The following is an 18,893-nucleotide window of genomic DNA, read 5'->3' on the forward strand; positions in this document are numbered from 1 at the left end:
TGATATTCCATGAGGGGAAAGCGCAGAGGAGCGGCGATCAGAGCCACCTTCTTTTGTTCTCCCCGATCCGCCCACTCACGTTGCAGCACCGCGCCCTGTCCCGGAAATGTCTCCTCGCTTCCGCCACTCATCGCAGACAGCCGCGGTCAGATGATGGCGAGTGGACAGCCTCCTTCCTGCTCAGATTCACAGTGACACCGAACTGAGTTTGACTTGCGGCCGTCCAGTCTCGGTCTTCCTCCGAAACGTGAAGAGATCTGTCTCCATTTCGGGAAATTTTGCCGGCGGCTTGACTCGAGCCAATTCTCACTTCCTGCATCACCGTACATCCTTTGTCGGCAGCTCTCCAACGGTCCAAACGCAGTCATGTTTGGCCTTGGACCGCCCTCGAAACGACAGCGCCTCGATGTCGTTGACCACGGCCGCCCTCCGACAGAAACAGCAACCGCAAGCGCAGCCGAGGTCGCGCCAACACCAGAGAGAGAGCGGGAGACAGACCGCAACTCAACAAAATGGCACAGTTCTCAATCTCATCCTCACCCACCAGCGCCATCAAACTACCCAGAACCAACTAGCTACGCATCGCCGCACTCCACGACAAATATAAGAACCGTCGATACAGGCAATACTGACCCCTTCTACTCCTCCCCCGGGAGCTGGTACCAGGATGGTTTCTCCCAGGACCCAGGTTTCCTTGCATCGCAGGAAGAACTGCGCGCCATTCTCTTCACGCTCGCTAACTCGGCGGCTCCGACGCGCACGAGTAGCCCTGACACTGCAAAGAGGGACTTGGATCTAGACTCGAATGCGTCACCGACTACTTCTGTCCCGCGGTCGTATCAGCGACAGCTCCAAGAACAGCGGAGGAGAAGGGAATCTCCGCTCTCAAGTCGAAGACGGATCGAGTATTTAAAGAATTATGTCGCTGAGATTGCGCCTTGGGTGAGGACTATCACTTTCCCCAATGTAAATTATTTACAAAGCTAATGTATGATATTCACAGCTCGACATGTTTGACTCCCACTGCACTTTCCGCCAACAACTCCCTGCACTTTCTCATTCCTTCCCCGCGCTCCTCTACGCAATTCTCGCCATCTCCGCACGCCAAATGGAACGCAAATCCGGTATTCAGGATTGGTGTGACAGCCTAGAGCTCTACCAAGAGGCAATCCGGCTTTTGAGTCCGCTTATCCAAGTCCGGGACCCGAAGATTGTCGCGGCTTGTGTGTTGCTCTGCTGTTTGGAGATGATGTCCGCCCGGGCGCAGGACTGGCATCGGCATTTGGAGGGGTGCGCGGCGTTGTTTGAAGCAAGTGGGATTCATGGGTTTTGCGGGGGGCTACTGCAGGCTGTCTTTTGGTGTTATGCAAGGATGGGTGAGTTTCTTAATTATTTCGACTTTCTCATTTTCAGAGGGTGGATTTTGGCTAAAGATATGAATAGATCTCTGTGGTGCTCTGATATCGGATGGGACAAGAACGACTGTCCTACATCCGTCTAAGTGGCTTCCGATGGGATGTCGGGAAGAAGACGCATACAGGTTATTTAAAGATGCGAGGACCCCCGACATGCACGCAAACTACGCCGTGTATCTGTCCGTGAAAACAACCGAGCTAGTAGCCAACCGTACCAAATTCGTCGAGCTCGGAGAAGACAACGGCTGTACGACCGAAGTCTTCGCTTCCCGCTGGGCATCACTATGGGGCGACCTTCAGACCTGGCTCGCGGAACGACCCTCGGAACTGATCCCCATCCAAACAATAAGCCGCAAGCCGTTCCCACACATCCTTTTCGTGCACTGGTCTGCTATCTCTTCGAACCAGCTGTATCACACTGCTTGTATCCTATTGCTGAAGATGATGCCCAAAGGCCTGCGACTGCCGCGGTCCCCGACGCTGTCTCTGCTCTGGCATGCGCGTCGCATATGTGGAATTTCAACGAGCAATAAACACCAAGGTTGTTTAAATAATGCTATCCAGCCACTTTGGATCGCGGGGCGCCTATTCAGCCATGCCTCAGAGCACGAGCAGATTGTCAAGATCATTCGCGACATTGAGGCCGAGACTGGTTGGGGTGCTTGTTGGCGTATTCGCGACTTGGAGGTTGCGTGGGGATACAGTGTTAGTAGCCGGAGGGATACGACAATGAACCAGCATTTCTCGACGTCAATTGATCAGCGACGTATCATTGTCGGGTGAGGTGAGAGATCCAATACGATGCAATTGGCGGTTGGGCCAGCCAGCTATTTATTCATTCAACACCCATCGAGATACGACCATTCCTCGCGCAGCTGCGTGAGATACTCTCCCACACCCCATCCAGTAAGCGCCTGGATGCGGTCAAACCCGTGCACAATCTCAACCTGCTGAGACTCATGTGTCATATGCCGTGCCGCGACAAGGAACGAAGCAAGCAGGCATGGATCCCAGCACTCGCGCCTATCATTATTCAGCGCGATACCGCAGACTCGCTGGGCATGCCATATCGGAGATAACACAGGCGAGTACTGTGGATGACTCTGGTTCAGGAGTGCCGTGGTCCGCGGTTTGCACTCTAACATGAACAGCATCGCCGTGTGATACAGCTGGTTGCATATTGCGCCCGCACCGTTCGTGAATAGGAGCATCGGGAACTCGCTACCGGAGTTGAGACCAAGGGCGTGGTCTTCAGCGCCGCCGTCATTACTCAATTCCACCATTGGTTTGAATTCCTGCGGACGGAGGTAGTGCCATTGGTTCAGCTCGTCGAATACTTGTAACCAGCTATCTGTTCCTGGGGCCTTGTGCGTGCTAGATTCTTGATGGTATGTTAGTAGCGCTTTGCCGCAGAGCCAGAGGAGGACCTGCGCATAGTGTCCCACTCGTTCTGGGGTGCTTTCTGTGCGGCAGAGGAGCGCGAGACTCGGGATTGGAAGTGAGGGGAGCGGCGTGCGGAGGGGCGTATTATTCGCTAGGGATTTGCCAATGTCTGTTCTTGTTAGAATATTTACCAGTTTTCTCAAGAGAGGAATCGAAAAAAAAAAAAAATAAATAAATAAAAAAATAAAAAAATAAAAACATACCCATCCGCAAAAACATCCAATACACTGCCGCATCCATGTCCATCCCATAGGCTCTATGAACCATGGACTGCAAGGGCATGTACCCATTATACCCATAGTCATATTGACCCTTACCCCTCGCCCAAGCTTTTGGAACATCCGAAACAAGACTCCTTAGCTCTTCAAATACTCTCAACAGCACAGGTTCTGTAGAATTCTCATGTACGTCTAGATCTAAATCCCCTGACGCAGGTTCGGAATAGGCAGCCGACACTGTATCGTCGAAGTGAACCGCCTGGAGCCCGTACGCATGGGAATAAACACGGCTCCGCTGCGTCCGTAAGCACGCTTCCGAGAGACCCATGAGGGCAGGGAGAAGCCGATCGGACGATGAATTCACGGCGATCTGAAGCGCCGTGATGCCGAACGAGTGCGTCAGGTCGTGGATGTCTAGCCACGGCGCAACATTATACCGATAATGCTGGAGAAGCTTCATCTTCCACGTCTCCAGGCCCACCGGGTCTGAATTCGGATATGGTTTCGGATTTGGAGTCCCGTTGCCGATGTCGAAATTTAGCACGGAGCTGTGCATAGCAGTTGGGGTGGACACGCCTAGTATACCGTCGATGAAGCTCGTTGAGATGCTGCTTGATCCGTTTCCACCTCCACTTCCGCCTATTGTTCTGTTTTGTGTGGGAGGTTCCGGTCCAATCCCCACGGTAGAGTCTGCAGCAGCAGTGCCCATTGCAGCATTTTCGGCGGGACCCGGGATGGTGGATACTGGACCTGGTATTGAGTCGTTATCGGGCCCTGGTCCAGATTGGGTTCCTAGGGCGAGGAGTCCGCGTACGGCGAATTCGTCCTTTGCACTGAAGGTGTTTGGCCGGACTGGGGGTTCGAGAGGACCGGGTGGGTTCGCATTTGGGTTTGAGGTATTATGATGATTGTGGTTGTCGAGTTCCCATGGTGCGATTGCTGTGCGCGAGTGCGGCTCACGATGGGTGTGACTTGCATCGTGGAATCTGGGGGTTGGGTTGTGGTGGGTTTCTCTTTCCCTTTCTGCTATAGAGACGGTGGTAGAATGCCTGCGACGACTTTCTTCTGCGGGGACTATGCCCTTTCGAGGAGGAGACAGAAGTAGAGGCGTACTTGAGATGGTCGACGTAGGAGAAGACGGTTGAGTCTCCGCCGAGAGGCCGGCAAGGTTATCTATTGAAAGAGGATCTTCATTGACAAACTAGACTCCATGGGATGTCATCAGCACAGCCCGCGCTACATTGCCTGAGTCCGATATAGCTCCGTACTCACCTGGATCTTATGATAATTGGCGCTCCTATCCACAGTCGGAGATTGGAGCTCGTCCGCTGCCACAGTGATAGAATTCTTCGGGAGAAACGTTACCTGCATGCCATAATTGCAGTCGAAGTTTTTGTCAATGCAGTTCTGGCACCGGGGTTTCCGTTCGTCGCCTGCTCAACCGAGCATTAGATAATCGACCATACACCCGCGAGTTCTTTTTCTAGGTATCTGGAGAGAAGATAAATGGCATAGTCAAACTCACATTTCCGCCTCCGCTTCCGACATCGCAGACACCCCGTTCTGCATCGCGTGAACTTCGCTGAGGAGCGCGCATCTCCGTCATTATCATTAGTTATCGACGTAGCGGCCGACTCAGCCATGATTCTAGCTCTCCAGACATCCAAATAAGCATCCGCAGGGCGAACCTAATGTGAACAGTGGAACAGTTGATGCCGGGGGGAAGCTGAACGATCATGTGTCATGAGCTGTATTGTCCGTGCCCAGATGTGGTAATCCGAAGCATCACCAGACCCTCTCAGTCTCGGTTGTGCATTCCCGTTCCCCGCCCCGGCCTGCGCTTCGGCCTGCCGCTTTGGAACCGCGCCAGGTCCGACTCCTGGCCAGTAAACCTTGGTTACCCCAGATTGGGGACTTGATGCCCCACGAGTGGCGTCGGGTGAATTTCCGCAATTGATCAGAGACTGTGACGATCTCGCAAAGGACGTGATACCTTTTAAGCTTTGTGCCGAGAGGCCTCGGTGCTTGAGCCCGGGTATCTTGGTGGTGAGACCTGTTGTATGGTTTTCTTTTTTCGCGTTGGAGGAAGGATGTTTCGTGGAGGTGTTTTTGTGGGGTTGTTGAAATATCGGTGTAGGACGTATATTAGGCATTATTTAAATATATCCATCCCCCCTGTGGAGACAGGCTGGGGGTTGGGGATATCGATCATGGAGAGACCGACTACTTGGTAGCCCAGCGGTTCAGGGCGCTGAAGCGGATTATGTACGGTATGATCCCTTAACATAATTTATCCAATCAACAATGGACCAGGCAAGTTGACGTTAGAGATAGCGGTGGCCGTGGAGCTTCACTACCGTGCGCAGCGGACAGCTGCGGGGACAGCGTTTAATAATCTATCGAGTTGTCTAGTGTTTTAGACGCAGTGGTTGGTTGTACTACGAGTTCATGAGATGGTCTTCACGATCCGGACCAGGATAAAACCGCCATTTTCTGATCCATCAGTCTTATAGAGACGGATCACCCGGTAGCCTTCTTGCAACCGGGTCAGTCGAATACACGCCCAGGATGCCAATGAATCACGGCCAATTTCATCATCCTTGACTTTGAATCTGCAAGCAATCAGCAAGTGCGGTTCCCATAAAACAACAATCCGTGACAAACCTAACGAAAGTCAACTCTTCGACAACCCCAGTTAGAGTGGGGAATTCGAGTTTCTGCGATCCAAAATCCGGGTTGCATCCGTCTGCATGCTTGATTTCACGTTTGTAGCTAGTTTTCTCGGAATCTGTGCTGTCTTCTCCGACCGGCGTGGGCGCATCGTCTGGGGTCTCTACATGCAAATAGCAAGATACGTAGGGATGGAATCCCTTTTCGTTCGTGTGGCCTGGGGGCATTGCAAGGTCCTGGCCTGCCAGGAATTCAATTGAGAGGTCGACTTTCCGGCGAGTAATCGGAGCAGATTCTGGCTCCGTGCTCCGGTAGCCCTGGGGTTTGAGGATCCAGCCCTCTTCGCCTGCGAACATCCCTTGGTTAAGCATCATGCCCTTGTCTCTGTTTTGCCAGTTAAGGGCTACGATCTGCGCACCACGACGCCAGAAGAATGTGGGGTCGAGATTGGAAGAATTGACGCGGAGACCATAAGGGTAGATGCGCATAAAGTTGCTCCGGTTGTGTTCGAAGAAAGCGCTGCCATACTTTTCATCTGCTTGCCGGGCCGCTCGCTCAGAGAGGGAGAATACGTGGCCAGGTACCTTGGCCTCTATTTGGCATTAGCAAACTGTTGAAAATAAGCCAGGTCTTTGGACATACCGGGTTGGGTGAACTGCTTGAAGCTAAAGCCTTTTGTAAAAACTGCATGTCTGCTAAGGGAATGCAAGATTTTTGCCGGTTTTGACGGAGCCTGCGAAGCAGACTGGGTAGATGCTGCCGAATTGGTATGTTCCAGCTGCTCTAGGTCATCCGTACGATCTTCCTCATCTTCCTGGTCCTCAGGAGTAGCAGGAACCCATTTGACCTTCACTAGGATCTTTCGCTTCAGCTCTTGAAGTGGTGGCGGGTTTGCGAATGCCTCCATTTCCGGGGTGACCTCAATCAACAGTCCTCTAAAAGCATCTTCCATGATCTCTACCATAATCGCTTGTTGCTCGAGGGAGGCATGCACCTCCAGGCTCACAATTACTGGCAGATCACTTACGACAAAGGCACTATCACGGATCGCATAGCACACCTCTCGGAACGTTGTTCCCTTCGTGAGAGTGTGGCCATGGAGCACTTTAGGTTCCAGCCGTAGTGGCCCAACATTCGCAGCACCAGCGACTTTACCCTCCTCGCCGTGGTTTTCGTTGGATGCCACTTTCCGGTTGATGAAAGCACCTATTTTAGATTTAACTGTCTTCTTCCGTTTTGGCAGCTTCGGCTTGTCTTTGACATTTTCGTCATCGGAGCTTGAGCTGCTTGTGTCATAATCGCTCTCAGAGTCGGGCTCTCCATCCCAAACATCAATTTCGACGCATCTGCACCCGCTGAGAAGGGCCTGTTTAATATCAGCAACTGCTATTTCCCTCTATAAAATCTAGCAAACAGTATCCCGGGAAAGATGAGAGTGTTCGACTCCCAGATAATGGTTGGGACGCACAGTTTTATAAGCAACCGGTGCCGCATCACTAGAAAGTTGGTTCCCAGTCAGGTACGTGTTGTGGCTCGAAGAAATAAAATAGTCGGTGATCGGCGCAGTGATATCTGGCTGCCTAGCGGGTCGCAATGCAGACGCTGAAGGGCTTGCCATGTATGTACGAAACGCATCCAGGGAGCTGAGCGGATCCGATACAGGAGAACCAGCCTCCTGATCATCATGCTGAATATCCTTGATGAAGTTGGAATTCTTAGCGTCAGTCAACGATTTGTATATCTGGTCGAGATGGGTTTGGAAGGACGGCGAAAGAGCGGTCAGCGGTTTCATTGCTGGCGCTTGAGACGAAGGGTCTATTGCGATTTGGCCGGTACGCTCGGCGAGCTCATTGACGCTGGCCATGGTGCTCGACAAGGCTGATTATAGCGGACTGATCGACTCTGCGTGACGGAAAATAGTACCGATAAGGTTATCGGTGTGGAAGCAAGGCTGATGAGGCGTGCTTCTAAGAGCCCAGGGAGCGGGAATGCTTGATAAAACGCAATGGTTGTCGGAGGAGAAGTTGTTGAGCAAGTTGTGTAAAAAGAGGTGAGTTGAGACACGACAACAGCTGAAAGGAGCTTGCTCCACCCATGCCGCGTGCGTGGCTCGGCGAGGGGTCGGACATGGCAAGATCAACCTATGATCACTGGGGCACCGACTGGCTGGGCATCATTCTCAAGCTACATGTACATCTGCTCGCTGAAATTGGAGCGGATTATAAGCCGTCGGTGAGTAAATTGGCGAAGTTCCAAGGGTCGAGCTCCCTCTGCGGGGTAATGGTGAAGTTATTTAGATCCACATCCATGAGGTATCTACTTCGTAGCCTCAATTTGACGCAAGACGTTGAGTGAAGCCGTCCCAGAAAGGTACGAGCCGTAGATTCTAAACAACTCTGCAGAATTTCAGATTCTCGTATTCTTATCGTCTTTCTTACTATGCTGATCAATCAATCCTCATTTCCCCGCTTCCCCGGGGTCACCACCAAAAAAGTCTCCGAGTATGTTTTCGGTGAGCCCATGAAATCAGTATATATATCTCAGCCTGAGCCAAGTGACGCATGAAACTAGACAGCAATCGATCCAGACTTATATAACGCTCGCCATGGCAGAAGAAACCCCAGTGCAATTTTTTGACATCCTGTCGGACCTACCTGGTATATATAAACGTTCTTCCATGCCTTCACGACTCCTGCTGACATTCAGCCAGGCCCGTCCAAAGCGTGGTCTCCTAATACAATCAAAACTCGCATGGCTTTGAACTATAAAGAAGTCCCCTACACGCAGACCTACATCTCCTACCCCGACATCGCTCCTCTTCTCCGTGGCCTGGGTGTTCCGCCTCATCCAGAGGGAGCTGCACATGTCCCATACACCCTTCCAGCTATCTGGCACCCGTCCTATGGAGCCGTGATGGACTCACTTCCCGTTGCTGCCCAGATTGAAAAACAGTACCCCGAGCGACCTCTTTTCCCGTCGGGCGACGCTAGCTATGCGCTTGCGGCCGCGGTCGACAAGATCATGCGAGGTGCTGCATTCTCAGCGTATACATTCTTACTCCCGCCTATCGCGGACATTCTTGACCCGCGGGGCAGAGAGTACTATAGAACGACCCGATCGGCAATGCTTAACAAACATTTCGAGGAAATCCGACCTACTGATGAAGCGGTTATCCAGGACATGAAGAATAAGATGAAGAAGGAGATGACGCCTATAGTGCAGATGCTGAAGGGCGCAAGTGGAAAGACCGGCCCGTTTTTCGAGGGTGATCAGCCAAGTTACGCAGATTTCATAGTGGAGGCGTTCTTGATTTGGTTCAAGTACGCGGATGAAACCATCTGGCAGGAGCTGACTGCATTAGGAGATGGCGAGATCAAGAGATTGTGGGATGCTTGCTATCCGTGGGTCGAAGGACAGGGTGAGAATAAGGAATGGGAAATCCCCAAGTAGAAATTCTTGCCGCCGGGATCCTGTAAGAAGCACAGAAAGAACACTCCGATAAGGAAACTTCGTTTAATCTTTTGTCTAATAATTGAAGAAAAAGTATAGATGTCATAGAATACATGGTAAAGGAACTCCGGGTAGGTTAAGCATAATGTACACCCCAGCTTATCGGAACACTAATATAGAAACAATGCTTCCAAAATCAAACGCATTGAGTAGCGAAGATGCTTAAAGTCCGCTCAAGAAGTTGGCCTCTCTGATGGCCTTCCTCCGTGCCTCTCTCGAACTCTTGGTAATTTCGGATCGCTTCTCTAGACTCTCGGTAGCCACTCCCAGTATATCCTCAGGTGCCTCCCCATTGCGGTTGTATTCGGCGGCCGTGATATCCGTTGCCTGGTGGTGAACAGGGATCCGGACCGGTAATGTGGCGGCACGGGCGGCCATCTTCTTCTCGTAGCGCTTACGTTGCTTCTTGTTGAGGGCTATGAAAGAACTAAGTCAGCTATGTCGATATAATCTTCCCACAGTGAACAGGAAACATACTGTTTGGATCAACACCACCCTTCTTGGCTTCCTTCTTCGAGTTATCCAGTAATGACCACAGCCACTCGGGGTACTCGTTATCCTCCTTGGCAATGGGATCCGTCTTGTTTCTGAAGTAATTGAGCCCCAGCATTTGAGTTCCGGGAGCGCAGGAACTCGGGGGTCGTTCCACGGCTGGTTTGGCAGCTTTCGCAGGCTGGGTCGGGTCGACATCGACGTGGACACCTCCCGGGGTACTCAAAGGCTGTGACACGCCAGGGGTAGCTGATGAGATCGCGGACGGAATGGTAATGTCGTCGCCGATGGGCTGTCGAGGCTTAGGTGGAGGGGGCGCAGCGGATACTGAAGGCTTTCCATCGCTGTAGTTGCGGAGTTGAATTCGTTGACTCGCACCCAGCGAAGATGTGAAGCTCTGGTGTTGTAGCCGGGTGAAGATGCTCGACCGGCAGCGTTGGCAGATCATTTTCATATTGGCGGGTGGAATTTATGTGGAGGGGGATGTTGGAATGGAGCCACACCACCGGTCTGCGGAATACAAAGCTGCGCAATGGTGGAAGTGAGACTCACGAGTCGCGACTGGAGCGTCAAGAAATCTGCGGATGAAATTGATGCCAAGCCGGAGGTCTTTGGCACGTGACCGCTTATTTGTATCATGTGACTTTTGCCGTTTTGGGAAGCATCCTCCTGCCCCACGAGTCCATCATTTCGTCATCTATTTCGCCCTCTACAACTACTTCTGCCGCAATGCGAGTCCGCCTGTAGTGTTTGGAGGAGGGTCTCCTACCAACAGGACCTTTGGTAAAGTGGACTTCGTTCTCGAATAAGGGCATGTGTCTTGCAAACAAGTGTGACAATTGTGGTCGCGACAAGCATCAACAAGCCCCAGAGAAACCTTGGCCAGAACCTTCAAATTTCCCGCCAGCCTCGTTCTGGTTTTGCATATCCGGGGTTCCAGCATTTGGTTCCTGCAAGACATGAGTGTTGTCATTACAGTCCAAGCATCTCGATTTCCCATTGTCAGGGCATCTCTATACGGAATAGCGGCACCAGTTCACACAACTGCACTTATATCACTTTTGATAACACCGGCAGGGCAATTTGTGACACCAGCTCTGGGGATATACACCGATTCTTGTGTATACGCTCTCTGGGCGTGTTTGCACAGCGTCACATGCATAAGATCTGCATCAAGCTGCCAGCGAACTTCCTCAATTTACCAGTTAACATACTATGTGCGAGAATCGAAGTGGCGTTCGCTGGCAATGACACAAACTGCCTTTACTGGACAAGCCGAGAACCTGACCCTGGGGCAAGAACAAGAAACAAAAGGAACATTTGGAAGGGGCTGCCGAATCCCTTATACATGACCCGTGGCCCTCACCCGCGTTAGCGACTGGCATGAATCGGTCCATGATACCCTTGCAAGGAATGTCATTCATACTAACGGAGTACAGTGATAGGAAGGCTTCATGCTAATTAGGTTTTAATGAGAGATATTAAAGCAATTGCGAGCTTATTTCGTCACAGTGACACATGCGAAAGCTGTACAAAATGATATCTGACGAAGGCGCCTCAGGAAAAGGAAACATTTTCTATTATGCATGAGGGGCAAAGTCTTGCCACATTATTAGAAACAAGGAAAAGAAGGAAACCACCAAACGCCCACTTTATAAAAGTTCATACACTCGATTTTAACACTCTGAGAAGGGTAGACCGCTGATTTCCAAAAACTTACAAAGGCTGCCACATGCATCCGCCAGTGTCTTTTCAGTTTTCCACTGAAGCTCCTGTTGCGACCTGGTGGCGACGGCAACACAGGAACCGACATCCCCTGGACGACGGGGAGCTGCTTTGACGGGAATTCGCTTGGAGGATACACTTTCCATGGTGTCGACTACCTCCATCACCGAATGTCCTCGTCCAGTACCGAGGTTGAATGCACGGAAGTTTTCCGCTAATTTTTTTTCATTGGCGACATCAAGCGCGGCGATGTGCCCTCGAGCCAAGTCGGTAACGTGGATAAAGTCGCGGACAGCAGTGCCGTCTTCGGTTTCCCAGTCAGTGCCGAACATCTGCAGTTCCTTGTATTCCCCTGTCATCACTTTTACCACGACGGGTAGAAGGTTCGTGGGGATCTGTTTCGGATCTTCGCCGAGCAACCCAGACTCGTCGCAGCCGATTGGGTTGAAGTACCGGAGCGCTACAATCGTCCATTCCGGATCAGAAGCTGCTAGGTCCGCCAATATGGCCTCGCACATCCATTTTGTGCGTCCATATGGGTTCGTGATACCGGTACATCCAGCTTTGATGGGCTGACTGAGCCCGTCAGCACCATGGAAAACTTCATCCTTGTGGGCGCAGAGCTCTTCTTTGAGGGGTAGACCCGAAGTAGCCAGCGTGCCATAAACAGTTGCCGATGAAGAGAAGATAAATGTTTTGATACCATACTCGCCCAGTGTTGTCGCAAAGTCAACAAGGCCGCTCACGTTGTTTGCATAGTACTTTAATGGGTTCCTGATGCTCTCTTCAACTGCTTTATAAGCGGCAAAATGGATGACCCCAGCAATCTTGGACTTGGGGGAGCCCCATCTGGACTCCACCTGGTATTGGTCAAGGAGTTCCTTCAAAGCGGCAGTATCCCGGTAGTCATGGGCGTCCAAATGCAGGGCCGGCATTTCAGTCCCCTGTTTTTCATGGTGCTTCTCCGCCAAATGCTTGATACGGTCAAAGACGTTTTGGAAAGAATTGCTAAGATTGTCGATCACAATGACGTTATAGCTGGCCTTGAGCAGTTCCAATGTTGTGTGACTCCCGATAAAACCAAGTCCGCCAGTGACGAGAATGTACTGACGAAGGGGGAAGTTACGCAGTAACTCGTCCAGGTTGCCGTCAAACAAAACGGAAGACTGCGTTGCTGGCGTGTCCACGCATAACGGAGAGCAGGGCTCCGCAGGAGAGCTCGCGTCGGACTGTCGAGGGCTAGGACTATCCATTGCGGACATTGAGAGAAAATCGAAACAAAGATATTGAACAAAACCAAAGAATGTGGCACAAGCGAATGCGGACGGTCAAATGCAACAATGGGTGCTAAGAAAACGAGGGGATCTATCCAGTCAAACTTCGACGGACGTGAGTGACTCGAGATTGACCACCCCCGGGGCAAGGAGTTCACAAATTTTTATATCTCGGTCAAGGCCAGGCCTGCAAAGTCCGTTGGGCTCTTGTCGATGTAACCGCGACGGTTTCGAGTCAAGCCAGGCGAAGCTATCGTGAGTCGTGACTCGCCTATTTACACCAGCACATAATCCTCAAAGCGAACGAATGCAAGCAGGGTAAGATGCGGCAGGAAATGGAAACCGAAAGAAAAAAGTAAACAAAAAAAAAGATCGAGAATAAATTAAGAGCCGTCAGCTCTTTCAACTGCAATTGGATGCAGCGGAACGCTCTGAGAAGGGCGCTGAATTTGCCCCCGGTTGGCTAGTATCAGACGACTTCTCGGCGCCTCCACTGGATTGCAGTGCGGTACGCACCGTGAGCACTCTTAAGGCAGGGAGGAGGAACCTTTCGCTTCGGTGACGGCTGTAATTACCAACAAGAGTCTTGCTGCATGGTCGAAATTCCGATCCACTCTATTTTGGGCGCGCGCAATTGACGAAAGAAGGGGGCCCGGTTCCCTACATATCACCTCATCTTTTTGTCTAAGTTTGAGAGGGCCGGGGCTACTTATTCTTAGGCTCTCTGACGTTGTTCGCCAGAGCCAACGAAACCAGTCTTTCTTTAACTTGGGTGTCCACTCTTTGTCGCATTATATTCTTAATGCGCTACTTGTTTAGCATTGGCCTTATTCCACCGCGATGGAACCTGAAAAACACGTGAGAGAAAGACACTGCCTCCGCGGCTGGCGGTCTCGCCTTGCTGTGGCCGCTCTTGTCTTTGTTGTTCTTCTCGCAGCCATTCTCCCACCCGCAATTATAGTCAGTTCACGCAAGGATAATAATAACATGGGCCCGAAAGCAAAGGTCTTTGTCCCTCTTTATGTATACCCCGCTCCTGGAGCGTGGGATCCGCTGGTGAATGTGTAAGTTTTGTTTTGCCTAATTTCTATTACTTCTCGCTCTTGTACGGTTGTACCCCTGTCAGTCAAACAGGATCACCTGGAACCATGCGAACGCCATCAGCCTCCTGCAAATGGATCAGCGTGGGACGGAAAACGCCTCTGATTTATGGAGCGCTGCAGCTAAACGCCGCCGTAGGATCTCTGCCCACCCCAACGTCAACTTCACGGTTGTGGTGAACCCTGGGAGCGGGCCAGGCCCGAACCCTTTGCCCGATGGCAACTACACGAAGGAAATTCCTCGGTTAACCGCCCACGGCAATGTTCGCGTATTGGGCTATGTTGCTACGACGTACGCAAAGCGCAATATTTCGTCAGTGCGCAACGACATCGAGACCTACGCCGCATGGCCTACCATTAGCGCGAATCCCAAACTCGCGGTTCGGGGGATATTCTTTGACGAAACGCCTCAACAGTATGATGAAGAGATCTTGGCGTATCTGGAAGAGCTCACCACGATCGTGAGAAACACGCCAGGCCTGGGCCCCGACCATTTCGTAAGTTTATGACGCTATTGTGTGATGCCCACCACGCGAGGATGAGCCTCTATCCCACATCTACAATCCTATTTTCTTTTTATCTCCTCTTTTTCGCCTCCTTGGTATCCTTGGCAGGCTGTGGATGTCTCAATCTGTGACTTGTTCTAGCCCTAGAATTGGATCGGTGTCTTCTTCGGCATGGAGACCAGGCTCGACGCCTCGGAGTTTCTCGTTTATTGGATAGTGAAGACTGAAAAAGCTAATTATGTTTCCACCACAGGTCTTCCATAACCCCGGAGTAGTGCCAGACTCTCGCTACCTGTCGACAGCTGACTCGACGGTTGTGTTCGAGGCAACTTATGACACCTTCCAGGAGCGGGATGGAGCCAGGCTGTTCGAGGCGATACCCGACAGCGACCGCAGCCAGCTCTGTGCGGTGATCCACTCTCTTCCAGACGGCGTGGAAGGGTCAGAGCTGCGAGAATTTGTGAAGCAGGTGCGGCGAATTGCAGACGAGGTCTTCATTACTCACCTCAGCACCAATTACTACGCCAGTTTCGGCGGCAAATGGAAGGACTTTGTTAGCCTTATGGCCCAATAACTGGTTGCTATTATGGGGTATGGGATATGGGATATGGGATCTGGATGGATCTGGGCTTATCTTGGGTACTGTAGATGGGTCTGTATATCAATGATTCTATTCGTGTTGACTCTGATATGCCGTTGTGCCTTGTTTCCTGGTTGGAGTCGTTGCCCAATGTATGCGGTAGCCTTGAGCTGATGATACCTCTTATTGACAACTGGAATGAGTATCCGTATCATTGGTTTTGTTTTGTTTTCTTTTTCTTTGCTGCAGCACTGAATCTTGTTTCCTTGAAGTAGGGTTGTTCGGCTTTTCGACCTGTGTAATTTTCATTACGCCCATCGGGGTTTTTTTTTTATCCCGCTGATTCATTTGTCCAACACTGCCCAGCAATCGGACTCAATATCTCAATAAATTGAAAGCAAGCCAGTCGGACACCAGGGCTCAACTCGGACAAGTGTAACCAGGGTGAAATGAAATCGGGGCCAATATTGACCGGGGCCCATCGCGCCAGAGTCAATCGGTGGGGGTTCTAAAACCTGCACAATAGACTGCGAACAGATGTGCGGCCCACTCTGGAGCAGGCCCAGCAGGCCGAGCAGGCCAGTGCAGCACTCCTGGGAGCAGAATGACTGGACCGGAGGTATATGGACGTCCTTGCATTTTGCAGGTCATCGACCCGTACACGGGGCTCTTCCGGACCCGATCTGGACTGGCTTGGTCGGCATCTGGTGGTGAGACATACATGGTGCTATATGAATACTCTGTGTCATAAATAGAATAGCGAAATAGACTAGAGAACTAAAATACGGACGGATAGAATAGAGATTGAGGCAACGGAGGCAGGCAGCGAGAAAGCGCAGGTTTTGAACAATCAGGGTGGGATACTCGCTGCAGATATACATACTGTAGATCTCGGAGCCGGCAGCCTGTGTCTGTCCGACTGCTGTACGCCCCGGAGTAGTCTTCCCCTCAGGCTGCTGCTGTACATCTTCTGGGGTGAAGCAATAGTTAATGTCCGGTCGATGAACACTCCGAGAAATATCCGCTAGTTACAGCTCGTTCTGGACGTTGGGATCTGACGCCGTCATCCTTGTACAAGTTGTCATCGGCCCAAACTGCCAATATTGTCCACGACCAGTCTAGGCCTCGCGTTCGGCGGACCACTGCCTCTTTTTTCCGAGATCGATCGCGGAAAATAAATGAACTAAAGGCAGAGGAAAATTAGAATTAATTGTAAACGCTGGCCGTCGCAAAGCACGAACCCTTGACCCAAAAAGGCAGCAGTACCACTTGGCGAGAGGCAGTGGCGGGTCTCCCACCGAACACCTTCGTCTCCACGCAAAGAACTGTTCAAGAAGCAAGCAAGAAATCGCTGATCAGTTGGTCTGAGGTCTCCGCAGGCACTGCCACAGCCAGGGTCAGTCACCTCCGAAACTCCTGTAAACAAAGGTGTCTGATTCGGAAGCGAAGCGCCAACGCACGAATTGACTTGACGCCAAGAGACCAAGAGACGGGAATGGATTCATCGAGCAGGACTTGGCCAGCTGAGCACTCAATCAGACTCGTCGTTTTGTGCTTTCCCTTTTCCTGCGACCGCTGCTTGACTTCCCAAGGCCCTAGCCGCCAAACCCTAACTGCGAGCACGGCTGAATTTTCCGGTTTCCTTTGGACTGCATTATTCGTGGCTAATGGTGAGTGGTGAGTGGTGACTGGTGGCAGTCGCTGTGGGTGCGAGATCGGAGCTATAATCCTTCGCTCGAGCGTTAGCTCAGTCCTGACGTCCATCGTTTGAAGGCTGAACACTGAACAGTGCAGTCTAGACTATTGCGGGCCCAGTCGGGAGGTCGGTCGGTCATTGCCGTCCGATCAAGTCTCCGGGTGTTCAAAATCAGTTATGAGAGCAAGTACTTGTTCCAGCTTAGCGGCCCCACGAGTCGCGAACTCGCCATTTATCCCGTGCGAAACCGAAGACACAATGATTATACATGATACCCTGGTGGAATCAAAAGTCCTCCCCGAGTATTTGGGCGGAGTCCACTTGGAAACTCCTGTTCTCTGCCAAACCCAACTTTCAGTGAATACGAACACGACACGGTTTTCGAAATGTCGAGAATAGACTCAGTATGGAGACCTAATTGTAACTCTCCTGGTACTACTACTTAACTTAACTTAGCCACTGCATGGTTGGGTTTCTTTGACTGTGATACATCGACTGGGAGTGCTTGTATGAAAATACGGGCGGCGGTACGGAGTACTTGGTTTTAGTCGATACGTATACGAGTATCGCGTGTACCATCTGGTACCAGTACAACATACCGTCCGTGTTTACTTCAGACGCGGACAATGATTCTCACAGAACCCGGAGTCGGCCTTGCCGAGCAGTTTGTCTCCTGCTCTTCTCGGTCTGATATGCATAATTTCAGCGGACCAGGATATCGCATGCGTGCGGGGTGAAGTACAGCTGCATGGGTATATATAGCGATACGTGGGGAGTGCAGGGTGACTGGTGATGAACAGTATCTCAACGAGTTGCAGTTGTTATCGTTGTAGAAAGATGAATTAATCGCTATGCTCATGGTATGACGACTAGACTATAATGTATATTCCAACTCAACCGAACAGACTAACAAGTCTGAATCCAATTATCCAAATCCATATTCTTAATGACGGTCGAAAAGTCCCCCGAGTCCTCAAAATCACAGGCCTGCACCTTCTTCGCCCCACGGACCATCACCTCATCATTCGTCTCATCCCCCTTGGGATACTCAATATGGAAAACCGGCTTCCCCTTCTTCACAAACGGCGCATAGACATCACACTCCTCATACTCGGCACACTGCTCATTGACACTCCACTGCATCCGCCCAATCACCCTAGGGATGATATCCCCCGCATTCTTCAACCCAATCGACAGATTCCGCCCATGCGCTTCCCCAGCTAACCAGTTCATATAATCCACCGAGTCATCCTCCTCCAACCCCAGCCCATTCTCATTATCGTACCCATCCACATTATCAGGGTCAACCCCATCACACCCCTTCTCCACAGCCAAATCCAGACGCGCACTCATGATATCACGCACTTTGCTCGACCGGATATCAACCCACTTCTCACCGGGCCAATCGGGGAGTCCATCGCCGAGTGTATTCTTAGGAAACTGGGACGCGTCCTCGCGCCAGTCCTCGTACGTGCCCGCACTGAAATAGCAGATAACTTTCCGTCCGTCGGAGTGTAGCTCGTCCATAACGCTCTTCTCGTTATCGTTTAGATCAATGTCATACACGTCCACATCGACAGAGGTATCATTCAGCGCGTACCGCAGGACAATCTGCCACGAGGTTCCAACGGCTGGCTGCCAGATGTTCGTGTTGTTGGTTTTGCTGTCGCCTTCATTTTCGTCCTCGTTATCCTCGCCCTTGTGCAGACCGAGACCGAGACCGACGCCGAGACCGACCCCTAGCGCGATGATGAATATGACGACCGAGGTGAGCAGGAGGGCTTTCTTTTTGGCGCTCCAGGATTTCCACCCGGTTGTGGTGGGGGGTTTGAGGGATTCCATTTGATAAGATATCGATATCGATGTCGATATCGATATTGGAGATGAATGATGATGGTAGAGTAGACAGTGAAATGGTAAGTATTACCCAGTAGATATGGCGATATATAGACCGGGTGCAAGTCAGGCAGAAAGTGAGGAGGAGGTTCAAGTTCCGCCTCAAATTGTGTAACGTCAGACTGTGGATGTCGCTTGTCGCTGAATTGCTGACGCCGAGGACGCTGTTACGCCAGAATGCGACAGACAGCGACAGCGATGGAGAACTGGCAATCCCTTGAATAAAAGGAGATCACAACCCAGATTGAATAAGTGAAAGAGAAAGAGAGAGAAAAGGCCAGACACCGGATGTCTCAGGGTCTGCCTTCATTCACAAACTACGGTAGGTGCCACAAAGCAAGGCTGAGCCACCAGATGGGCTCAGAATC

At 51.3% G+C, this 18,893-nt stretch overlaps 9 protein-coding genes across 9 annotated transcripts; 3 read left to right on the forward strand and 6 right to left on the reverse strand.

Moving 5' to 3' along the window:
- Positions 1-281: 281 nt before the first annotated feature.
- Positions 282-2,198, forward strand: ASPSYDRAFT_198433 (putative C6 transcription factor; the record flags this gene model as incomplete). Its single annotated transcript, XM_040843757.1, has 3 exons — positions 282-942; positions 1,004-1,376; positions 1,444-2,198. The coding sequence occupies exons 1-3, from the start codon at positions 367-369 to the stop codon at positions 2,196-2,198; spliced, it is 1,704 nt and encodes a 567-aa protein (XP_040704619.1). The 5' UTR covers positions 282-366.
- A 56-nt stretch (positions 2,199-2,254) lies between these two features.
- Positions 2,255-4,682, reverse strand: ASPSYDRAFT_87389 (uncharacterized protein; the record flags this gene model as incomplete). Its single annotated transcript, XM_040851831.1, has 4 exons — positions 2,255-2,967; positions 3,062-4,277; positions 4,349-4,509; positions 4,598-4,682. The coding sequence occupies 4 exons, from the start codon at positions 4,680-4,682 to the stop codon at positions 2,255-2,257; spliced, it is 2,175 nt and encodes a 724-aa protein (XP_040704620.1).
- On the reverse strand, positions 4,484-5,473 carry ASPSYDRAFT_42601 (uncharacterized protein). The gene has a single exon (XM_040846487.1). It carries the CDS (start codon positions 5,227-5,229, stop codon positions 4,765-4,767), a length of 465 nt encoding a protein of 154 aa, XP_040704621.1. The 5' UTR covers positions 5,230-5,473; the 3' UTR covers positions 4,484-4,764.
- Positions 5,474-5,522: 49 nt separating this feature from the next.
- On the reverse strand, positions 5,523-7,610 carry ASPSYDRAFT_146261 (putative phosphoinositide-specific phospholipase C; the record flags this gene model as incomplete). The annotated part of the gene is made up of 4 exons (XM_040841604.1): positions 5,523-5,688; positions 5,741-6,338; positions 6,389-6,895; positions 7,211-7,610. The coding sequence occupies 4 exons, from the start codon at positions 7,608-7,610 to the stop codon at positions 5,523-5,525; spliced, it is 1,671 nt and encodes a 556-aa protein (XP_040704622.1).
- Positions 7,611-8,351: 741 nt separating this feature from the next.
- On the forward strand, positions 8,352-9,196 carry ASPSYDRAFT_146679 (uncharacterized protein; the record flags this gene model as incomplete). The annotated part of the gene is made up of 2 exons (XM_040841642.1): positions 8,352-8,403; positions 8,457-9,196. The coding sequence occupies 2 exons, from the start codon at positions 8,352-8,354 to the stop codon at positions 9,194-9,196; spliced, it is 792 nt and encodes a 263-aa protein (XP_040704623.1).
- A 222-nt stretch (positions 9,197-9,418) lies between these two features.
- On the reverse strand, positions 9,419-10,202 carry ASPSYDRAFT_56305 (mitochondrial 54S ribosomal protein mL54; the record flags this gene model as incomplete). Its single annotated transcript, XM_040849189.1, has 2 exons — positions 9,419-9,672; positions 9,734-10,202. 2 exons carry the CDS (start codon positions 10,200-10,202, stop codon positions 9,419-9,421), a joined length of 723 nt encoding a protein of 240 aa, XP_040704624.1.
- Positions 10,203-11,424: 1,222 nt separating this feature from the next.
- ASPSYDRAFT_148331 (NAD-dependent epimerase/dehydratase family protein) lies at positions 11,425-12,726 on the reverse strand (the record flags this gene model as incomplete). Its single annotated transcript, XM_040841805.1, has 1 exon — positions 11,425-12,726. The coding sequence occupies one exon, from the start codon at positions 12,724-12,726 to the stop codon at positions 11,425-11,427; it is 1,302 nt and encodes a 433-aa protein (XP_040704625.1).
- A 638-nt stretch (positions 12,727-13,364) lies between these two features.
- Positions 13,365-15,225, forward strand: ASPSYDRAFT_42607 (spherulation-specific family 4 protein). Its single transcript, XM_040846488.1, has 3 exons — positions 13,365-13,811; positions 13,987-14,344; positions 14,607-15,225. The coding sequence occupies exons 1-3, from the start codon at positions 13,588-13,590 to the stop codon at positions 14,925-14,927; spliced, it is 903 nt and encodes a 300-aa protein (XP_040704626.1). The 5' UTR covers positions 13,365-13,587; the 3' UTR covers positions 14,928-15,225.
- A 2,310-nt stretch (positions 15,226-17,535) lies between these two features.
- Positions 17,536-18,471, reverse strand: ASPSYDRAFT_56308 (endo alpha-1,4 polygalactosaminidase; the record flags this gene model as incomplete). Its single annotated transcript, XM_040849190.1, has 1 exon — positions 17,536-18,471. One exon carries the CDS (start codon positions 18,469-18,471, stop codon positions 17,536-17,538), a length of 936 nt encoding a protein of 311 aa, XP_040704627.1.
- Between the last annotated feature and the right edge of the window lie 422 nt (positions 18,472-18,893).

Source organism: Aspergillus sydowii, assembly GCF_001890705.1.
Source record: "Aspergillus sydowii CBS 593.65 unplaced genomic scaffold ASPSYscaffold_3, whole genome shotgun sequence".
NCBI lineage: Eukaryota > Fungi > Ascomycota > Eurotiomycetes > Eurotiales > Aspergillaceae > Aspergillus > Aspergillus sydowii.

Excerpts from the sequence above, each read along its gene's own strand:
- ASPSYDRAFT_42607 (XM_040846488.1), top strand. The coding sequence starts at position 13,588 with ATGGAACCTGAAAAACACGTGAGAGAAAGACACTGCCTCCGCGGCTGG. Across the intron at positions 13,812-13,986 it reads TGGGATCCGCTGGTGAATGT|GATCTCTGCCCACCCCAACG; the intron begins GTAAGTTTTGTT and ends ACGCCGCCGTAG. Across the intron at positions 14,345-14,606 it reads GCCTGGGCCCCGACCATTTC|GTCTTCCATAACCCCGGAGT; the intron begins GTAAGTTTATGA and ends TTTCCACCACAG.
- ASPSYDRAFT_42601 (XM_040846487.1), bottom strand. The coding sequence starts at position 5,229 with ATGCCTAATATACGTCCTACACCGATATTTCAACAACCCCACAAAAAC.